The sequence below is a fragment of the Corapipo altera genome, unplaced genomic scaffold (assembly GCF_003945725.1).
Source record: "Corapipo altera isolate COAL_440 unplaced genomic scaffold, ASM394572v1 2b, whole genome shotgun sequence".
NCBI lineage: Eukaryota > Metazoa > Chordata > Aves > Passeriformes > Pipridae > Corapipo > Corapipo altera.
In genome coordinates, this window is record NW_020884874.1 from 6,769,827 (window position 1) to 6,791,998 (window position 22,172).

At 38.3% G+C, this 22,172-nt stretch overlaps 1 protein-coding gene across 1 annotated transcript in view; it reads left to right on the top strand.

Moving 5' to 3' along the window:
* The window catches only part of LIN28B (lin-28 homolog B), a 97,888-nt gene that overhangs the window by 46,547 nt on the left and 29,169 nt on the right, over nt 1–22,172 (top strand). Inside the window, exon 4 of the mRNA XM_027633940.1 lies at nt 10,211–10,395. Coding sequence (XP_027489741.1) covers nt 10,211–10,395 — 185 coding nt within the window. The remainder of the gene's footprint in view (nt 1–10,210; nt 10,396–22,172) is intronic.

The window sequence follows — 22,172 nt, forward strand, 5'->3', positions numbered from 1 at the left end:
CAATTAAAAAAGCATAGAGACCTTGAATCATAAGTCAGGAATTGTTAATACAGTGTAAATGGTGCTGTTAATATTGCTTTTATGGTAAAGGAAAAAGTATAGGTAATGTTGAGAACTAACCTGTCCCAATAAAAATTTCAGCCTATTTATTGCTTCTTTGCTTTATGAACAACAACATTTGAACCCCACCAATTTTGACAGATATTCTTGTTTTATTTTTGTGTGCATGGTGACTGATTTTAGCAAACAGATATTCTAACCAGTATTTTATATTTTTGTTTCACGTATATATTGGCATATTAAATAAATAGAATTTAAAAGTAAATGGTAAATATAGTTTCTGATCTCCAAATGATTTAGTAGCATTGCTGTATTGCCTGTTGATGGCAAATACACTTTTTGTGTCATTTGTGTAGGGCCTTGCACGGTGCAACGTGTGTCCTCGGTGGGAACCAAGAACACCTGTACCATAAAACATTATTTGCGCAAAAGCTGGAGAATAGTTCAAGAGAGGTGTCTGTTTACAAGATAATGGATTGAGATTGCTTAGGGCATAGTTACTCTCAGCTGGCTAAAATACTATCCATGTTCACTTACTCCCTCGCTCCCCAGCTCACAGTAGCTTTCAAGCAGACGGCGTTCTTCTCTGAAGAATTGGAAGAGGTCATTGAAGCATGGAGGGGTTTTGCACTAATGCAGCTGATAGTAGTTTTCAGAAAGCGTTCTCTGCAGCATGATCTCGAGTTTCTGAGGTGAAGACCTGGGAGGTTGCAGTTGTGACACTGTGCTGGGCTGGTAGGCTCCACTTCTCAGCCCAGGGCCTGGGAGAGGGCGGTGGTGATATAAGGACAGTCCTTCAGACTTCAGCCTATAGGTAGCTGGGACCAAACAGAGGAGAAGCAGAAAAAAAGGAGGTAGGGGCAAGAGTGGACTGCTGGCTATTCTGAAACCCTCATTCTGTTTCCGCTTCTTGAGTCACTCGTACCTACACAGCCTGGGAAGAGGGGAGAGTTGGCTCGTCTGCAGTTTTGAGAACCTGTAGCTGCTGTAACTGTAGGCCACTTCTTTTTCACAGATCGGTTTTAGCTTCAATCATCAAATCATCAGCCAGGCCTTTGCCCCAGCCTGTTCCTCATAGGCTATCACCCCTGGTCTTTTGGCAGGACCCAGCTCTTCTACCACCTTGACCCCTCTCCCTTGAGAAAGTCAAGTTACTGAGTTCCAGCACAATCCAACAACCATCCTCTTACCTCCATCCTTCCCACCCCACAGTCCTAACTCAATACAGCTCACAAGTAAGATTCTTTTTGTCCTGGTTATGTATTAGACTGTATCTACCAACATAACCCAGCTACACTCACCCCAACCTTTTGTTCCCCTTTTGGACTGCAGAATTGTTGGTGGCTACTTGTTGCACTGCCATTCAGGAAGAAAGAGGCAGGCAGGTATAATCGGTATATATTTTGCTGTGAGAATAGGGCGAGATAAAAAGTTCAGGACTCCTTATGTATTGCTAATTTGCTGACTCTTATGTTTGAACTGTGGTTTTTTTAGTGTCAGCCTGTGGCTCCTGTAGCTGCCCACAATGTTAACCATTTTTCTATTTACCAGTGAGATGTGAACTGCTTAATTTTTTCCTGTAAAGGGTTGCAAAAAGGTGGATGAACTGCTTTGTCAGTGTTTTGTTGGTACTATTCTGCTACTGGTATACAATTTAAAGTTTAAGAACAGCTTCCCCAGAAATGGATATTAAGGGTTTGAAGTAAGAAAACATGACTCTCGGGCCACTTTTATGTAGAGGAAGGCAAAGTTGCATGTGCAGAGAGAGATCCTGCTACATCTGAATTAGCTGATCACAACCTGGGCCTAATTTATTTTTAATTATATCCAGTCTCTTGGGATAGTGGGAGGTGATGAGGGGGGTGGATAAGAAACCTTCATATAGCTTAAACATCTTCTGGCACAGGGGATTGTCTTTTCCATGCATGAGGGTATATAGAGGAGCACAGAAATGAAGCTCACAGACGTTGTAGGGCAGGCGTGGAAAATAGAGGTGCTGCAGTTTTTTCCGAAAACATGGTTAACGACACCAGAAAGGTGTAGTAAATCTGGAGGAAACTGTGGTTTAGGTGAGATAACTCTACCATTGAGTCTGTGCTTTCTACCGGAGTACACTTTCAGTACTTGAGAAACACAGCAAACTGTGGGTTGTACATTACTCTTTCCTGTGCTTTTGGATTTCCCCCTCTGTTTATGGGATGATCTACATTGAAATCGGCTAATTTTTAGATCTGCTAGAGGAGAACTGTGTTCAGTATATTCAGTGTGTTTTTTAAAATGAGTGAATTATAGCTGTGCTGTATTCTGTCTTGACCATTAAACTTGCATGAGAGATGCCTGACAGGAGACATCTTGGCCAAATCCATCTTGCAGATTTTGTTGTATTTGTATCCCTTGTGGAAGAAATGAGAGAACCGGACTTGGTTGAGTAATTTTCTGGTGGCCCACTCCATTTTTCTTTGTGGGTTTTGGTTTTTGGTTTTTTTGGGGTTGTGGTTCTTTTCCCCCCGTAAAGGGAGAAAAAAAGGTCTAGTTATAGTACCTCCTTTCTTCACTTAATAGAAGATGAGGTGCAGGAATGACTTGTTTTGACCTCTGCCTTAGAAATTTGTGTTCTTAACAGAGAGGAGGTTTGAAAAATACTAGGTCTAATTGGACACTATGAAAGTAGCTCACTGTTGTCATGAATTTTTCAATGTATGTCATGTTGTCAGGGGAGGAGGTACACGTAACAGTTATGCTGGTTTTCTTCCCCCTTGGGAAGTTTTCCACTTTAAGCTTCACTAAAATGGATTGAATATCAGGATGTCTTGGAGAGTCTGTTCAGCTCGACATCAGGCCCTTGTATCATAAAAGAAGAAAAAACGGGGGGAAAAAGTGCGTCCTCCTAATGAAAACAGAAAGGGGATAATCTGCCTTATTTATCAATTGCATGAAAGGTCATGTTTGTCCTTTCCTAATCTTTGTAGAAAGAGCCTTCTGGTTTCTGTAAAACTGCCTTACATCAGATGAGTATTTGGAACAGAAAATGAGGTGGTTTCAGTTGCATGAAGTGCCTGCACTTGCCTGAGGGCAGAATAGCTCAAGTGGCTAGCAAAGGAAGGGAAGGGCCCCCATCCTGGGGGATCCTTGGGGCTCCAAAAGGCGGTGTGGTCAGCTGGTAGCAAGGGAACACTTTTGAGGAGGGAGCTTGGAGGTATTTGACCACTGGGAGACATTAAGAGAAGAAGATGCTTCCCAGTGGGTGAACTTCAGAGGGTATAATCTGTCTGGCATTAGTGGTGTGGTTTCAGGAGATCACTGAGGCACTGTAAGTGGTAAGTTGGCAAGGTGCTGCACAGGACAGCCTTACATGCCATGGCTGCACACTCACAAGGCTTCTTTTGAGGTGTGCTGGTGGTTTTTTTGACTGCATAGAACTGATTCACAGAGCAGAAACATAGCAGAAATCCAATATTACCAAGAAGAGGTAAACGATTTTCTTCTTGAATTAGTGTGAGACTTTGGTGAGGCCTTTAAACTGACTAAAGTGAGTCAATTCTCTCTTACTTTGTGCCCAATGTGACTGATGAGAAAATACAAACTAAGAAATGAGAGAAGAGACTGGTTTGATTTTCATGCCTAATATTAAAGCACAGAAAAAGGAAAATTGGGTAAGTGAGAATTGCACACGCAGTAAAAAACATGTGCAAAGGAGAAAAATTTATGCAAAGGAGAAAAGGGTGAAAGTAGCAGAACACTAGTTATGTAGGTGCTACACTAACAAAAAAATATACTTAGTACAGCAAGAAAAGAGGGGCGATGTCAGGGAGAAAAAGCAAAAGATATGCTTATTGTCCAGGCTCTTTTTATTAGTATACAAAATTAGAACAGCTGGTGCTGAATGTGTAACCAGATATAGAGGCAGCAGAAACATGATCAAATAACATTCATGACCTGAATGCAAATATTGAAAATTGTGCAGAAAATTAGGAAGGTGTCATGAATGAAGTTGGCACTGTGTAAAAAAAAACAAACAGCAGCATGGACACAATAGACTCTGTTTGGCCAAAATCATTTTGGGAAGGAATTATGAAGTACCCGTTGTAGATCTTGAACTTAAATTTATATACAGACAATGTAATAACATTATTATGAGAGAAGAATACTAGTAGGTATAGTAACATTATAGATAGGCTATGTAGTAGGCCAGAGCTACATCTAAGCACCAATGATGATATAATGATGTGATATTTCTGTACACAACAATCAGTAGTTTTCAAAAGAGTAATTCAGAATAGAAGTTGTGTTATTTTGGACTTGGAAGGAATTGCTGACCTTACAGAAAATATGATTGTTTAAAAAACTGAAGATAAGACATGAACTGTGTTTATTTGGTTTAAGTTAAATGGGATAACAAAAAGTCAGTAACAGTTTAAGGCAAATGTGTTAAATTAGGTGAACATAGGTGAGCTGAAGTACTGGAGGCTTAAATAGAGAAAAGGTTCAATTTGAATCCCAGGTAAAGGAATAGGAGAATTATGGGAAGTTACCTTATCCTTCTAGAAGAGAACCTTTTCCTGGGAGCGATATCAGCAGAGAAAAGTTAATGCAAAAAGAAGGAGTAAATTATCAAAGACAGTAATTTCTTGGAAGTTGTGGTGAAACAGAACTGAAAGGATTAACCTGAGGTAGAATTCATTTAAACTTCTTAAGAGTTAAAGCAGTTAGTAAAAGTTCCTTTAGATACATAAATTGCGAAAGAAGAAATCCTCCTGTTATATAGGGAGGGTGGTTTTGAATTAGAGATCCTTTTTGTTCAAAAGCTAAAGAAATACCTCTGGACACTTCTCAGTAAGAAGAATAACAGTGTGGCAACAGCGACAGGATGATGAATGGAAACAAGGTTATGAACATGACTTCGGTCATGGTGGAAATTCAAGACAGAAACAAATTCCAAGAAATAAAGATGTGAAATTGCAGTGTAGCAGCTGCATTGTGGTTACTGCCGATGTACCAGTTCTTTCTCTACTGTAAAGTTACTTGCAGTAGCTCACCCTTTCTCATAAATGTTGTATACATGTAGTGTACATGGTTCTTCATTGTCTAAGAGCTGAAGTGCAAATCTTTGAGAAATTGTGTTTTGTAACTTGATTTTAAAGTTAATTTGTGTTATACTGAACCTCAAAAAAAATTTGTAATTTGGTAGAGTTTTCTTTTTGACCTAAAATATTAAGGAACACACTCTCATCTCAAAAGTTGCGTTTCCACTGTGTATGCCCTGGAGCTCAGTGAACCTTTCTGTGAATAGATTTAGCTCACTGGAAAAACAAAAATCTATCTCTATTTCCTCTTCCTCTTATCCTCCCCCCTTCTTTTTAAACTGAGTTTGTTTCCTGTCAGATTAGTGAGTTAAATTGGCTTATGAGGAGGACTGAAAGAAGTGCCAGATTTGGTGCAAGATAAGCCTCTAGGAGCAGGAACAAGCCCTTAAGGTCAGTAGGAGCACTGGTGAGGTGTTTTGCAAGTGCCCAGTCTTCAATTTCTGTTAGTGCAGCAGAGCTGCATGTTGCTCTCAGAGGGGTTGTTGTTCAGAGTAGTAGATTTGTTTGTTTCAGCATTCTGCCTGCAAAAATACATGGTCTTCACAAACCTGCTAAAATAGAATTTTGGTGGACAGCAAAAGTCCTTGTAGCAGAAGTTGTATCATGTAATTAATACTGTTTTGCAGTGGTTTTGACCCATTGCAGTTAAGAGCATTAGTATGCATCCAGTGTAAATTGGTTTACTTCTGTGTCTTCTTACTGTGTGCTCTTGCTTTACTGAAAGGTTGCTGGCTCTTGATGGAACTGTATGAGGTTGTTTTGGAGAGATTTTCTTAATAGTCGTTACTGTGGCTGGGCTTCAGGATATGCTTTCCTTCATGTCTGGATTTAATTGTAGATAATTTTGGAGGGAAAACAGTTTTCTTACTTTTGGAGACCTGGCATACTAGTGGCGTCTGGTCATTGTACTAAGCAATCGATCAATCACTAGATAAAAAGGGGCAGAAATGAGAGATACAGAAAATAAATGATGTAAGCAGACTGCCACCAAATAACTTTCTCCTCTCTCCTCTAAAGGATTTAATGTCTGCAACAGCAGTTGTTCACAGCCCTGACAAGAAATGGCAAAGTTGTGAGTAGGCACTTACTCCCCACACATTATTAAAAGTAATGCACAAATATCTGATGCAATTGGGCCCCTATAATGATCCTTAATTCCTAACTCCCTTTCTTTTGTAGACCCTGGTGAGAGCTGTAAGCACTCCCTGATACTGCCCAGGAAGTGGTACTTTTCTTGGGGACCATCTTGCTAATCATATTTATATTTGTTAAGTTTTGATTTTTGTCTTGTAGTAGGAAATGCTTTCTGTAAACTTGCAGTCATGGATTTTTCCATTCCTATTTGTTGTTGCTAATACTACTACAAGGTTGCCAGCATTTTGGACCAAGCCATTGCTTGTGTCAGAGATGTGTGATATTTTACACTATAGGCTAAAATACCAAAAAAAAATAGGATATCTATTAAAAAGAAAGAAGAAAAAAAACAACAACACACAAAACCCCACCAGAAATGGCCCTGTCAAATTAAAAAAGAGAAAGAAAAAAGCTCTAGTCTGAAATCACTGTATTGACTGCTAGTAAAAATAACAGTAAAGTCTCTGACAGCCGAAAGAGGGAGAAGCGAGGAAAAGCGTGTTGCTTTTAAGTTTTTCCCTTTGTTCATTGGCGGCGTGCCCATACACCCCATTCAGGGCTCTAGAAATGGTTCACTGACTTGAAACTCTGGCTGGTTTTAATTGTGTTGGTTTTGTTTGAGTAATGTGAGGAAAATACTGAGCTAGATCTTTCAACATTAAATTATCAACTTTACAGACATTTTTTGTCCAACTCTTTAGACAAGTTAAGAGCAATTCAGGTTTTAGATTTGTTTTGCTGGTTTCCAAATGCCATTTTCCACAATGGCTTTGAATTGTTATTGCACCCTCAGAGAATCTCACCAGGAGCTATACATTTGCACAGTAAGTCAGGCAGTACCAAATCCATGTCTGTCATTGAAAAGCTGTTGAGGTGTATTCAAGGAAAGTACTGTGCAAGTAATTTGAAGTGGGTTTTTTCAACGTTTTTAACAACATTTTTTGTTGTTAAAAGTGCTTGGAAAAAAACAAACATGCAAAAAATATACACCCACGTAACATGTGATTCATGAAAGTGTAATTGTTCCTTTACTTAGGCTTTTAAATATGTTTAAAAATCTCTCTTACAAATAGGGTGCTTCATTTGGAAATAAAAGCTCTGTTGCTAAAAGCGAAATCATTTTAGAATACTAACAGTGCCCTGGTATAAGTTCCACTTTAAGCAAGTACTTACTTATTTTGAAGTAGTAGAGAATGTTACGTGCATATCCAATGTCAGTCATTTAGCGTTTTTTTAATAACAGTGAAACTCACAAAGGAAAACCGCATGTAACTCTTCCTGAGACTGAACTGTATCTTCATTAAATCGTAATTAAACAAAAAGACAAGAGCATCTAGGCTTATGCCTTTGAGGTTCCCTTGTGATTAGCACCTATATGTGTTGCCATGATTGTCTAGTTTTGGAACATTCCGCTATATGCTTAGTTTGGGACAGAATACACAGTGTTCTGTTCTTTCCTTTTAAAAAGATTTTCTGTGGTGTGGAGGGACCTAGAGATGGATTCATGCCACAGGCAGTATCTGCTGTTTCAGTTGATGAGTGGTGGTGTCTTCTTTGGGCGTATGCTGAACTTGGATATTTCTTCATTATGTGACAAAGATCTCTTTATTGCTATACAGACATTTCAGAGTGGAGGGTTGCTTGAAGTAATACTGCCTTTCTGGGTGGTTTGTTTCATTGGTTTATGTAGAATTACTACCTTCTAGTTGCATTAGTAAGAATACTTGAATATTTCTGGTTTTGTATCTTAGGTATTCATTTTTTTTAAAAGCCAAGCTTATGATTAAGAGAACAGATATTATTTATTTCTTCTTTCATGTGTCCTGCAACTCCTTCATGCTGTTCCCCCCTCCTGCCCCCCCTTTTTAAATAGTGCTCAACCTCTGGCCTGTAAAATCAACTATTTGTCTCATGCTTCACACTTATAACATGTGGTGGAAGAGCCATGAGTACTAGAACTGCACAACTGGATAAGCAAAATAAGACTTAGTTCTAAGCAATGGAGCTGTGTTCTTTCTTACTTTCTGCTGGAAGATTATAAGCACCTGAGCTGCCTGGTCAGACCAGTGTTGGTAGTGCTGGGTAGACTCTGAGAACTCAGCTGGTCTGGTCCTTGGGTTTTTGGGAAGCTAAGGCATGTGTGCTTTCACACATGGTTTCATTAAAATAAATATTCCCAATTATTTTATAATTTGTAACTTAGCTGTAAGTGCTGTGGGAAATAGACTTTGCAAGGGTGTCCCTTTTCAGAAAGACAGGGAGAAGTTAAGTGACACAGGTCCCCAAGGTAACTCTGCTGCAGTACCAGGAACCGGAATCCTGTTTCAGTCTCATTGAGTGTGATTCAGCACTGGTAGGATATCTCAGTCACAGAAAAGCCTAAGCTGGAAGACACCTCTCGATCTCATCTGATTCAACCTTTTGCTGAAAGCAGGGCCTTGGATTAGGTTATTCATTGCCCTGGTAAACTGAGTCTTAACTATTTCCAGCAAAGGGAACTATACCACTACTTTGGGCTTCTCTGTTTAATTCTTTCTATAGTGAGCAACTTCTCCTTGTGTCTGGATGGAGTTTCCTCTGAAGAAGCTCAAAGGGAGCTCTGTTGCCTTTTGTCCTATTCTCTGTGCATCCTTGTGAAGAGACCACCTCCCCCTTTGTATGTGAACTATGAACTGTGTCAGGTTTTGTGCTCTGCTAAAGTAGTGTGTTGGTGCTGTAGACCTCCCATAATATCATTACAGGAAGTCCATGTCAGGGATTGCCATTCGATTCGTACCTGTTCCCTAGTTGCACTTGTCAGGTAACAGATGCAATTTAGAGTCAAGTGTCACTCGGCTTTTTTGACATGTGACTGAGTTGGATGGCACCTGCAGAGAAGATTCCCTTCTTGACATGTTTTATAGCTCTCCTGGAAAACCTCTGAGTGGAAATTAATGGATTTTGTAAAATTATCCATGAGTCCAACTGATCTCATTCATGTACTGTGTAACTTCTAAAATAAAAGTGTAGTGCAACCAGAGTCTATCACTTTATCTCCAACACCCCCACCCAAAAAAACTCCAAGGCTGTCTCATTTAACTTGATGATCATTTTATTTAAGAGTTTGATTCATCAGATTTGTCCTGGAATGTAGACTTACTATTGTAAGTCTACTTACTATTGTACATAATTTATTTGGAGTTGTGTTGAAAATTTTCATTGTATTAGAATCAGTGGTGAGCTCCTGTTGACTTCAGTTTGTCCAAGATTTTGCTGCTGCAGTGTAATAGCAAAAGATCTATCACTATTTATTTCACTTGCCCTGATGCTGATAATTTCCTTTTCTGTGAATGAAAATACAAATCCGTACATAAATGATGCTAAGTAGATAACATTTTTGCTGTAGTGAACAGAAATTTAGCAGCTTACTAGGGATATCTGAATTGCCCATCTCAGTGGACTTTGTTCAGAGTGCCTTCCTCCTGCTTCTCGTGCTTGCCCTATCTTTGATTCATTTTCAGAGCAGCAGAGCCATGTCCCAGATATAAAGAATAAAAATAATTAAAATTTTGATCGTAAATGAATTAGCTCTAAAGTGAATATTTGCTCTCCTTCCAGGCCTTTTCAGTTCCCAACACCTATTACGTGTTTTAAGATTACAGCATTTTCTCTGATTCTTACATCTATAGCACTCATCACAGAAAAGGAAAATGTTATTTAAGTTTTGCTGCTACTGAAAATAGGTTCTTGTTACTTGTTTAGTGTTGAATAGTGTTTTCAGCGTATCCAGGACTACTATCTGTAGTATTGTCTGCTATAGCTCACACAGAGGAAGCTGTTACTCAGCTTATATGTATTGTAGGATGGTAGGTGGGTTAATTTGTCCTGTTGATTATAAATGTAAATACTGTTTTTAAGACAACGATAACCAAGAGTATTTTTCCTATTTACAGAGCAAGCTTTACATGGAAGGATTTAGAAGCCTAAAAGAAGGAGAACCAGTGGAATTTACTTTTAAGAAATCTTCCAAAGGCCTTGAATCAATACGGGTAACAGGCCCTGGTGGGAGCCCCTGTTTAGGAAGTGAAAGACGACCCAAAGGGAAGACAGTACAAAAAAGAAAACCAAAGGGAGATAGGTAATTACCTTACTTTGCTATTCCCCCTTTTTTTCCTTTGCAGGTTTTTCTTGAAATTATGTTTTCAGCATTTATTTGTTCATGAAAGGAAACTCTTCTATGTAAATTTGGCTTTTACATGTAGCTCAGTAACTTGATTAAAGCTATATCTATCTAAAACTACATAAATCACCCACTGATTAGTTTTACTTGAGAAGGTTTTATTAAATTAGAGGGAGCCTGCAAAGGAATGTAATATTGTTTTGAAAATATTGCTATTAGACTGAAAAGAGAGGTCATCCTGAATACAGGTGAAATAATGTCATGTTTAGGTGAGATGTCATGCTAAAGAGGCTATTGTGTGCAGTGGGGTTTTAAACTATGCATCAGTAGTTTTATACAGAAAAAAGTGTAGGTGGTGCAGTAAGGGTTGAGATGTATATAATTTATTATATTTTTACTTAGTTAACAGAGTGTAAGGTGTTTCCAAAGGTTTTAATGCCTGGTGGTCTGAAGAACTGTTGTAAAATTTTACAAATTTCCGGTTAATTTTGATTGTTGCATTTCTTTCTAAATATGTGCAGCAGTCTGACTTGCACTGCACGGTTACACTTTTCTTCCTGACTCTGATGGCCTGAAGAAGTTCTGCAATCCTCTTCACTACAAAGCTGCCTGTACCTAATTCATCAAGGATGGCCTTTGTCCCCAAAAACTCTTTTTTAGGTGAATTCTCCCTTTTTTCCTCATGCTATTGCCCAGCCCAGTAGCTGTAATGACTGAGACCAAGAGGATATATAGTTCGTGAAGGATCCTAGTAAAAACATCCAAACAGCCAAGTTTTGCCTGCAGTATTTAATGGACGGAATGACTGAGAGGTGATGGCTCTCTTCCATTGCAAATTATGAAGCAAAGAGTAGCTTAGGAAAGATGGGGTCACCTGGAAAGGTAGTGTAGCCCAGCTTTGAGAAATTTTAGATCAGGAACCTTTATTAGCTACAGATGAGCTCCACTTGTCCTCACCTCTGTTCAGAGGCACTTTTTTCTTGCTCCTCTTTTTTTTTTTTTTCCTTTTAGTTAAAGACTGGAGACAACATGAGATTTGGCCCTCTTTCACCCTCTTTGTAAAAGCTAAAGACCATAAAATTTATTGCTGCTGTAACAGATCAGAGTCCATAACCACAACAAGGAGAGACTTTGTAAGCAGGACAAAGCTTTCTTTTTGGTTGCTCCCCATATCTGGCCTTTCAGAGTTGTGTTGCATGCAATGGCTGTGAATTTTTTTTTATTTTGAGCGAGGCTTCCAGTATTGTTCTTATTTAAACCATTGGTTTTTCCATGGGCCGTAATTATTTATCTGTTTAGGGTATTAGCATTGCCATTATTCTTGATGTTTCATACTTTAGCAGCAAATAAAAGCCACAATCATGCAGTCGTGATACTGTTGACCTGTTTGTTGCACATGTATATGAAGGAAGACGGTCCTTGTCTCAAAAACTGTGAAATTTAAATGGACAGATTGTATGTAGACAGGAAAAACTACATATTGAAAGAGGCAGGGATTTGTACAAATGTAGATATTTATACTACACAGTGTAGTTAATGCAGAGGAATCAGTACTTTCCAAGTGCAATTCATCTCATCCTAGGGAAGCATCTGAAATGTTGGAGTTGAATCTTGCCTTATTGCTGTTCCTCTTCAGGGGCTAAAACGGGACTCTAATTCCAGTGCTGTAGATGCTTCCCATATAAGTCTCTAAAGTGAAGTGAGATGAATTCCACCTTCAGTCATGTTTTTTCATATCTGAAGCATAGAAAAAATTGAACCTGAAAAACAGTGCGAAGGGGTGATCTATGAGACAGTGTACTCTCTACTGTTCACTTGCCTTTAAAAAGGAAAAACTCTAATTTGAATTAATTTGAATGTGAAAATGTGAGCAAAAACATCTACCCACTTCTGTCTCAGAATTCTTACAGTTAAGTCATAAGACACCAAAAAAGTCTGAAATTTGAAATATTTGAAGTAGCGTTAACATTATTGCTCAGTGAGAAGCAGTCTTTGCTCAAAGGAAAAGTAGTTTTGAATGCCTAACCAATAAAAAAGTTGCATCTCCAGCATGTATATTGAAAAGTTTCTTGATGATGGCTGTTGTACTGTGAGAACTGCCTCCATTTATGAAAGCTAATTCCAACTTCCTGTGTTCATCTCCCTTATCAATGTAATAGTGTGAGGGCCCAACCTCAATGGATCCTATTTTGAATGGATTCTGTTACTCTACTTACTGAGAGGAGTTAGAGATAGAAAAGATGGGGGGAGGGAAGGGAAAGGCATCAAGATGTGCAGACAGGGAAGAAAAAAGTCATGACACTGAGGCTGCCAATGTTGGTAGATTTTGTGGGGCTTCCATGACAGACTCAGAGTCTCTGTAATTTGCAATGTTCTTCTTGTGGGGACCTGTGATAGTATTTCCCCTTCGGCATTACTGTGGGCCACATTAATTGTGTAACATAGATGGGAAGTCTTTCTGGTTGTCACCAGTGGTATCAGCCACTTGGTCATTCTTTCTCAGTACAAGGAAGGGAAAGTTTTTGTGGTCCATGTGGAATGAAACTGTGGCTGTGAGCAGCCTGAGGCTTTAAGTTCCCAGACCTTATTTTAAGCTATTGTAATGCACATGTGTCTTACATATATACTTTTTCATAGTATCTAGAGTAATCTAGGCTAGAGGGGAGGTTTCTAAATGAAACTGAACTGGGATTTGCATCTGACAAGTTCTGGGTTCAGAAGTGGTGTCTTATGGCAGAGATGGACAGTGCAGAGCCTGGTCTCTTCCTACCTGAGTAATGGAGGGATTGACTGTGCAACAAGTTACATTGTGACAGGTTGAGGCTTCTTTTTAACAATGCCAAACATAGTGTGTTTTGCTTAGTTTTGGCAGTGTGCTGACACAAAAGCATGCTATGCTGCTCTCTAGGAATGACTATCTAATGTAGGAAAGATAAAAGTACTCTGAATTCACACTTTAACCTGTGATTTAGAGTAGAATAAATGAAATCAGAACCTAGCCCACCATCTCAAAGTTTTGAGGAGGGAAAAGAAAGAAAAAATTACGATTTTTTTCCTTTTTTTTTTTTTCAACAAGCATTCCTAGTGTTTCTATGTCAGCTAAAATGAAACTGGGTAAACAACCATTTTATGGGTTGTAATTATTTATTCTTTAGTGCAGTGTACATTTAAATAAATTTGACTTACAGACTTTTGGCTCAGTATTAACAAAGGTGCATGATGCTCACGAGACTAGAAGTTACAGTTATCTTTGGGACCTAGAGGTATTATCCAGGATCTGTAAACAGTCCTAGTAGGAGCTTGAAGTTGGATACTTCTTCAGCAGTGTCTGTAATGCTGTAGCTGCTTGGATTGGCCCTTACTCCATGTGGAATATTCTGGGGGAGACAAGAAGGATGACTTTTTTCTCTTTTTTGATTTTGAAGTCTTTACACCAAAATGGAAGCAATAAAGTAAAACAAGAAGGGAGGGACAAGAAAGAAATAATTAAAGGTATAGCTCCATCTCACAGTTTTAATTTATGACATTTCAGTCCTCTGTTACCCTTTGCTAACATCACACTCGTGGCAGGGAAACTTTCTAGCATGAGTGACCTGTATCAAAAGTGATTTAGATTTGAACATGTAATAAATAAGCAGTACATTGTGAGATTTGGGGTTGATTTCACTGTTTTGGTTTATAGTGCAGCCTTGCAAGTAAACAGTGAGGGAGGGATTTGGGAGCTCAGTGAACCATTGCCACTGGATAAATGATGATGCCGAATTATTTCATGGGAATATGGCTTGTGAAATAACTGCGTATTTCTAGCTCAATTGGCTAAACAGTAATGAGCACTGCAGCATCAATGTAACACCTCAAAAGCCTTTTTCCAATGCAGATATCTACGAAGGAGGAACAATAAGAAAATAAGTGATTTTTTTGTTTGCCAGTAACTCTTGAGCACGACCAAAAACATAATTTTCAAATGAAGAAAAACATAGTTCTAAACCACTGATTGGGGGAGAAATACAACCACTTAGGGAAGGGAGGTGTCTATAATTAAATAGTATATTTCTTCCCTGATGAACTGTCACTTAAAATTTGTTTGTGTCTGAGTTAGTCAGAAAATGGTTTTAATATCTGCAGACATTCTGTGGATGATCTGAAGTCAGACTATAATAAGAAAATCTTAATTCTTAAACAGCTTTTGATCTCCACAAACAGTCACTAAAGTGGTATGATGCAGGCAGAGATGACAGCGTGGTCAAGTGCTGTGGGGGACATTTGAATTAAAGTTAGCAGGACTAGGAGAGCTAGTTTAGGACAGCAAAGTTACATGACACTAAGTTACTTTGAACTTGATAGTATATCAGTTCCATCTCTACTGACTGAATCACACTCAAGCGTATTACCTAATTTTCGTAGAAAAGCCTCCTATGCCTTGAATGAACCAAGCAGATTTTTGTGAAGGAGATGTGAATAATGGCAGTGGTATGGACTGGGAAGGAGAGACCTGAACTAGTACCAAAATAGGAGAAGCGCATAAAACCCATGCTTATTAGATGGATGGGGCCAATGTGGATGAGTAAAGGGTCAGTCCCTTCTCCTGGGAACTAGGAAGCAAGGCCAGGCTTGTGGTCACTGCACATTACTATGACAAAGGGAGGCACATCCACTATTACCCTTGACCAGCCCCAGGGACCCGCTTTGGGCAGGTCCTGAACAGCACCAGGGTGAAATGGGGAGCAGACAAAGCGAGTCAGCCAACCAGAGAAACAGATGAAAACTTCAGGGAGTTGTAGCCTTTGGCACAAAATGGTGTCAGCATGTCACTGTCAAAGGGTGGAATCTTCCTGTTCCTCTTCAAGGTAGATTGCGTTCACAGCTCTGCTGTCTTTCTGAAGAGGAAACACAGAAGTAATGCAAAAGGTGCATGGCTTTTACCCTAGTTTCTTAGAAATACAGCCTTGCAAAAGGAGCTTACTCAAGGATGGTGTTTCAGCAGTTAAAACATGAACACCTCCTCCCTGACTCTCCTTCACCTACTATTAGATGGCAAGACTTTCTTCGTTCCGGTTTTAATTCTTGTTTTTCCATTTTTCAAGCATAGGGCATTTTCTTGATTGTTTGCTCTTTTCCTGCTTCATAGTGATTTTGTTGGGTATCTAGTTCCTCTTTCCAGTGATGTCTGAGACACCCTCTTAGGCTTAGAATGCAAAGACTGCCATCATTTTGTTCTGTTTCAGGAAATTGTCACGTGAAATGAGGTCCCTGTGGCCTGCTATCTTTTTTCCAACAAGGGCATATATTTAAGGAGAGACCATAAAAACAGGGAGGTATTGGCTTCCATCTCTGGCAATTGCTGGTTTAACCATTTCTTCAATATCAACAACTAATCTGCAAAAGACAATCAGATGAAATGTTAAGTACCTCAGTTTGCTGAATGCAACTTCCTTTTGGATCCTCAAGCAAAGCTTGATATTATTTGTGCAGAATTTTAGACAGTTAACAATTTACACATTTAGACAATAGGCTAGAATGGGGATAAACGCCAATCTGAGATGTGCTTTCTTACATAATGCTAGGATTTATATTTGCTGACTGTGCCACATAAACCACTAAGCTGGTATGAACTGCTTGTAACAGGAACAGCAGAACACTGCTAGATAAACAAAACAAGCAAACAAAACCCCCACAAGCAAAACCAAACAAACAAATAAAAGAGCCTGAGAGCTTTGTACTACTGCAGTACTTTAAGAAGGTTATATCTTTGCTAGACTGCAATCATTAGGGACAAAGTTTTTCATCCTTGCTCTTTTTCTCAGGCTGTCAACTTTTTGGAGGGCTTAGCAACATTTTGTGTTTTTCCAAGAGTGAGATAAAACAAGAAAAACAGAGAGGCTTGTTAATAATGTTAAAAAGTAGGTAACTTTTAAAAATAACTGTCACTTGGTGCTGTGGACTGGAGGTTTGAAAGCTGGCTTGGAGATGGATCAGAGTCTAGGGCAGGAGGTTAATCTTTGCTTGTCTTTTGTGCAGACCCATCCAAGTCTTAAGTTAGAAGCCTCTGAAAAGTGTTACTGCATATATTCATTAGACAGCCCTTGTTAAAATCTGCATCATCCATGTTTAAAGGGAGCTCAGGAGAGCTTCACAGCCCTCCTGCATAACAAACACACAGTGTGCTTCCAGGACTCGGTCTGTCTAGTCTGATGAGAATAGAATCAGATCTCCAAGACCATATATTTTCTGCATGAAAAAATGAAAGGAAGGTGGCTTAAGGGATGAAAGAGAAAGCAACTGCCACTGCCTGGTATGTACAGCGCCCGGTATCTATGGACCATACACTATTTGGCAGAAAACAGCAAACCACTACCCCCAGATCCAGCATACAGCATTGGGAGCTGCCTTCCTCAAAAGATAATGGATTTCTCTTCCTGCCTAATTCTAGAGCTCAAACAGTGGGGAGCCAGGAGGTGGAGCTGAAAGATCAATGCTTGCACGTTTAGGCAAAGTGTAGAAATGGTTACAGTTGTGTGTAACAATCTTGTATTAAGAACAGAGTAGAGCCTGAAGAAAGTTGTCTTTGATATCTGTTTGTATGCATGTACAGTTAAGAAGAGATAGGCCCCAAATTTTTCATAGTGTTTATAATAAGAAATCCAAATCTGATGCTAAAGTAAGTAGATACAATTCTGAAAACATACAAGGAACAGATGAAGTGAGTAGGAAGGTGTCATATTTATGCAGGCTCATGTAGAGTAAAGCTGTCCCTGCATAGCAGATGGGTTTCTTAAGTACATGCTCTGTTCTGGAATGCAGAATATTTTTCTTTAATTGGATGTCTCTTTTAGGCCTTGTGTTTTCTGACTCTTCTACTCTCTTTCATCAAGGGATGAGCTCTCTCTCATTTAGAGTAAAGTATCAGCATATATTCAAACTTTTGCCTGTACTGATATACCTAATGATCTCACTTCATTCTTACCTATAGTAATGATTCTCATATCTGAAGGAATTTAGAAGCATGAAAGAATTGAGAACTTTACTCAATTTAACAGAGATTATGCATAAAGTCAATAGAGTATATGTTAAAAGTATTTCAGTAAATAATTTTCAAAATGTCATTTCTGTTTCTAAAAAATCTTCTTAATATAACTGGCATCTTCTTCCTTAATTCAAATTTCTTTCTCACTGTTTATGCATACATTTTCAGGGTCCAACTCAGTAAATACCTAACCTCGTCCTTTGAAAGTAGTAGGGAAGAGAGCATTATTTGAAAAGATTTCCCCTATCGTGGAAATTTCTGTGTAAGTTGATACTGATCCTGACTACAGGCTGTGCTGATTTCTGATCACATGACATGCTATAACTATCAATGAACTGGGAACAGACCTGCTCGCAGGACGAACTATCTTTCAAAAAGATACCCACTGTCTATGCTGTATTTTACTACAAACATATTTAGTGTAAATAGTTAAACTCCAAATCTATTTTAGAAAAGCAGTTACTTTTTTTTTTTGCTTTTTTTGATGTGTTACACTCCAGCATCACGTAACAAACATACTCAAAATGTGTAATAAATATATAATACGGAGGAAAGATTATAATGATGATTCCAGATGATGGAAAAATTTGCCATATAGTTTGACGTGTTGAAAAAGATACCAAAAACTCAAAGGCTGGAGAAAAATGAATTATAGCATATCTCCTAAATCAGATATTCCTGAAACATTGCCTTTGATTTAATGCTGTTGATGAATCTGAAGCTCTTCAGAAGGAATAAAAGTTCTGGAGCCCTTTAATTTCAAATTAATAAAGTCTGTGCAGTAATATAATTCCAGATCACTACAGCTGTTTCTTTTATTAGCTGTGGCTTCATGTTTCTGTCCTTGACACTTAAAGATCAAACCTACTTAAATATGAATCATTTAAAATACGAATTTACTTCAATATCTCATTTTGCCAAGAAGCTTACCAGCTCATTATATAAGAGAAATGTGTCACAGAGGCAGTCATCTCCATAGTGGTGGTGCAGGCACGCCAATGCTGTTCCCACTGTGCACCCCCCCATTCCCAAAGGTGCACCTACAATGTGCTAGAGCACTTTTCAAGCAGGTAATAAGACATAGACTATGTCCTGAAAGAAATCATGGGTTTAAGAGAATATTTACACCAGGAAAGGTAGATTTATTTCAGGGGAAAAGTATGAGTTTAAGCCACCCCTGCACAGCCATGTGGCATCCTCCATCCAGAAGTAGCAAGACTGAGTGGGACTTTGCAGTTGCTTCTTGTGGTTATGGCAAGCTGTTCAGTGAAGAGACAGTGCAGCTCAAATAGAAATGCTTCAAGAACAAAAGGTAGGGAGAAGATTAGGAAGGAGCAGGAATATGAAAACACAAACACAGGGGATATGAGGAAGGAGATGAATGAGAAAGGACGTGGGTAAGGGAGGACAGACCATTGCAAATGGTGTCAATATGAGAAGCTGAAGAGTTTTTTCAGGCTCCAAATGGTTACCTCAAAGTTGGGAGTTCAGGCAGTCTTCAGGGACTGCAGAGAAGCCTGAATCCCCTTAGACACAATCAGGGATTGAACTGAATTTTCCTTCATTTTGAAAGATTGCTGCAAGTCAAGAGCTAATGCATAGGGAGCTGAGACATAGGTGGGATGCAGGATCCTGCTCTGCAATCTTGTGATGACTATGGTGATTCCAGGGGATCTGGGAGGGACTTTTTCCAGTAGTTGCTTATTGCATGTTCCTCATTTACCAGGTGACGAACATGACATATCTGGAGTTGGTGAGTTTGAGCTTTGCCCTAAATGTATCAGGTGTTATAAAATAGTAAGTGGTCTGTGGGCTCTAGTATTTCAAATTGGGCACCTAGAATAAAGGTTCCCTTGGAAAAGTATTTTGGCTTTTTTTCTTATGCTCCAGAATACTGTGCATTTCATTGAGACAATGAAACCACACAATTTCATAGGGGTATCTCAAAGTAATTAATATTTGTAATGTGTTAAGAGAGCTTAGTGAAAGCCCCCAGGTCAATACTTCTTGTGTTCAAGATTTAGCTGAATTTAGTGGTGTGTTCAAGCATTGAATTGAGTAGGCCAGAAGGCTTACATTTTGTACAGCAAATGAGAAAAGATCATATAGAACTCAAATGTTAGTTCACAGGCTGTTACTACAGTGTAAATAGTTTCCTTCTCTTTTGAATGCTGAATTTGTAGATAATGGGATTTCTAGAAATTAGCATGCATGCTTCTCTCACTAGCTAGGGGATTTGGACTAATTTTTGTTTGAAACTGTAATGTGATACTGTAGGACAAGGATGAAGAGACTGGTTTCAAGGAAGAAGTTGCACGTATGTGCGCAAGAAAGAGCAAAGCTGACTGTGGCTGAGCTGGAGGAACAGCGAGCTGAGCTTGGCATTTGAGAAGAGGGAGCTGGGTTTGCTCAGTAACAGACTCAAAGAATGGTTAAGGAAGGAAGAGTTGTGAAGATTCACTATGAAATATGGGAGTGAGCTAAACAATTTCTTTTCTTTGATCTCCATTCATTTATAATCTTATTGGGTGTTGAGTCTCCTGGCACTAGAGCTTTTACAATGAATAGGTGAAAGTACAAAAACTGATTTAAATTGCACTGGTCTTACGTTGAATGGCTTTCTTTAGCCTAGAAGTCACTTGGAATTTTACTCTTTTAAGTGTTGGACAATTTAAATGCTAAACATTTAGTTTACTTCAATCAGCTCTGAAAACAATGGTAAACTACAGGCTGCTCAATTAATGTTGCAACAGCCTTTGCATCAAAGTTTAACCAGAATGCTTTGATTTTTTTCAATGATAAATGGATATATTTTCACCAATATAGAAAGCTGAAATAGTTGTGCTTCAAATTCAGTTTCAGATTTGCTAGTGTTTAAAATTAGTTTCTCTGCCTTTTTGATGTGCTAAACTAATAACGTAAAACAACAGAGACTGTGTGTAAGTCTGTGTCTGCATAGTGAGTTGTACTAGGGAATTACGCAGTGTTACTTCTTCCATCAATGAGAAGGGATCATCAATAGTTGCAATAGGATTAGAAGTTGTGTGTAGCTCAGATGTAAGCCTATTAATTTACCTTTTTAAAGGTTTCATTTTATTTACACTCTTTTCTCGAGTTAGTTTTTATAAATCACTTCATTCTAGTAAGTACATGAAAAATCTTTAATTTCCTGTTGATCAGACTAATTTTTTCAAATTTTTGTGCTTCAGTATATTTTTTGGAGAATCATGGCTAGCTGCTCAAATAATAACTGCTAGAAATATGTGCCTACATCTCCTTCTAATAATTACTTAAAATGTGATAAGCACTTTATTTTCTAAGTCAAAAAAGAATTCTCAGAGTGTTTTAATTTACTTGTTATTAACTAGTTCAATGTGATTTTATGTTATTAAATGTGGGAGTATCACTTCACTTCTAGAATTTTTGCCCTTGTGTGCATTGTGTAACATACAAGTTTTATTTGGAGCTCAGAAATAATTTTATCAAATGTTTTTGTTCTTGTTATCACGGTATTTCTAACTTCAGCCTCCTGAAGTTATCTTTCTCCTTTACAATTTTATATATTTCTTTTATACATAGAAAAGAAACAGCTGGCATTTTTTTAATGAGAGCTGTATGCTCATTGACCAAACAAGCAGCAAGGAATCTGTTGTATAGCTGATTATTGCAAGAAAATGAGGTAGTAGTCTCACTAATAATCAGTAAAATTTGTACAAACTGGTGCTGTTTCATTTTCTGAGTTAGTTAATCTCATACTTTCACCCTTATAAGAAAACTAATTGTGTTTAAAAATGCCTAGTGTGGAAAAATGGTACTTCCAAATGTAGAGATTAGAAACATTTAAAACATACATATCTGTGGTTAAAGATGCAGACTCTTAATTCTCCCCTGTGTAGAGCTTTCCTTTTTTATCTTTGAAGTTCAGTCATTATTCCATGTCAATGCCATTGGTTTATTTTTGTATGCTGTAGAAATTAATTCAGACTGTTTAGATCCAATCTTTTTAGAACATTTATGAATGTAACTTATCAACAAGTTTACATTTTATGCAGCCAGTGGAGCTAGATTTTGGAATTTGCTTTTTTAGTGGTTCTTTTGTGGAAGAGAAATCTTTCAGGCATGAATTGATAGTCCAGATCTTTTGAGGTCTGCCTGTGCTAACCTATGACCTCTGTTCTTAGGAGGTCAACATCTGAGGGCAGGAGATTAAGGCAGTTAAAAGATTGGAATGGGAACTGGAATGGAAAAATTAGCCAGCACATTTTGGGTGGAAAACATCAAAGTCATCAAACAATTTGCTTATTTTAAACTCAGTTTAAGGGTAACAAGCTAATTGTACTGTGTTTGTTGACGCAAGCAATTTATATTATTTGAGAACATTAACACTGAAGAATTTTTTTTATTGGAGAAACATAATGACTCTTCAGTATAGATGCACCATGTATTTTGTTTACTAAATGCTTTTCGGCAACATTTTAAAGATAACTCAGAATCTGATCATACAATCTCTATGCACTTAATTAGCTGTATTTCTTACAAGCAGCAATAGTAAGTGCTGTGGAACCTGAATCTTGCTTGTGGTCCGCTGAAGACCCCTTGCTGTCATGGGAGAATACAGGTGCTCTCAGTACAACAGAAGACTTATTCTCATATTAAAATTTTCCAACTCCGATGCTTAAAATCATGTGTAAGCATCTCTTTTTGTTTCAGC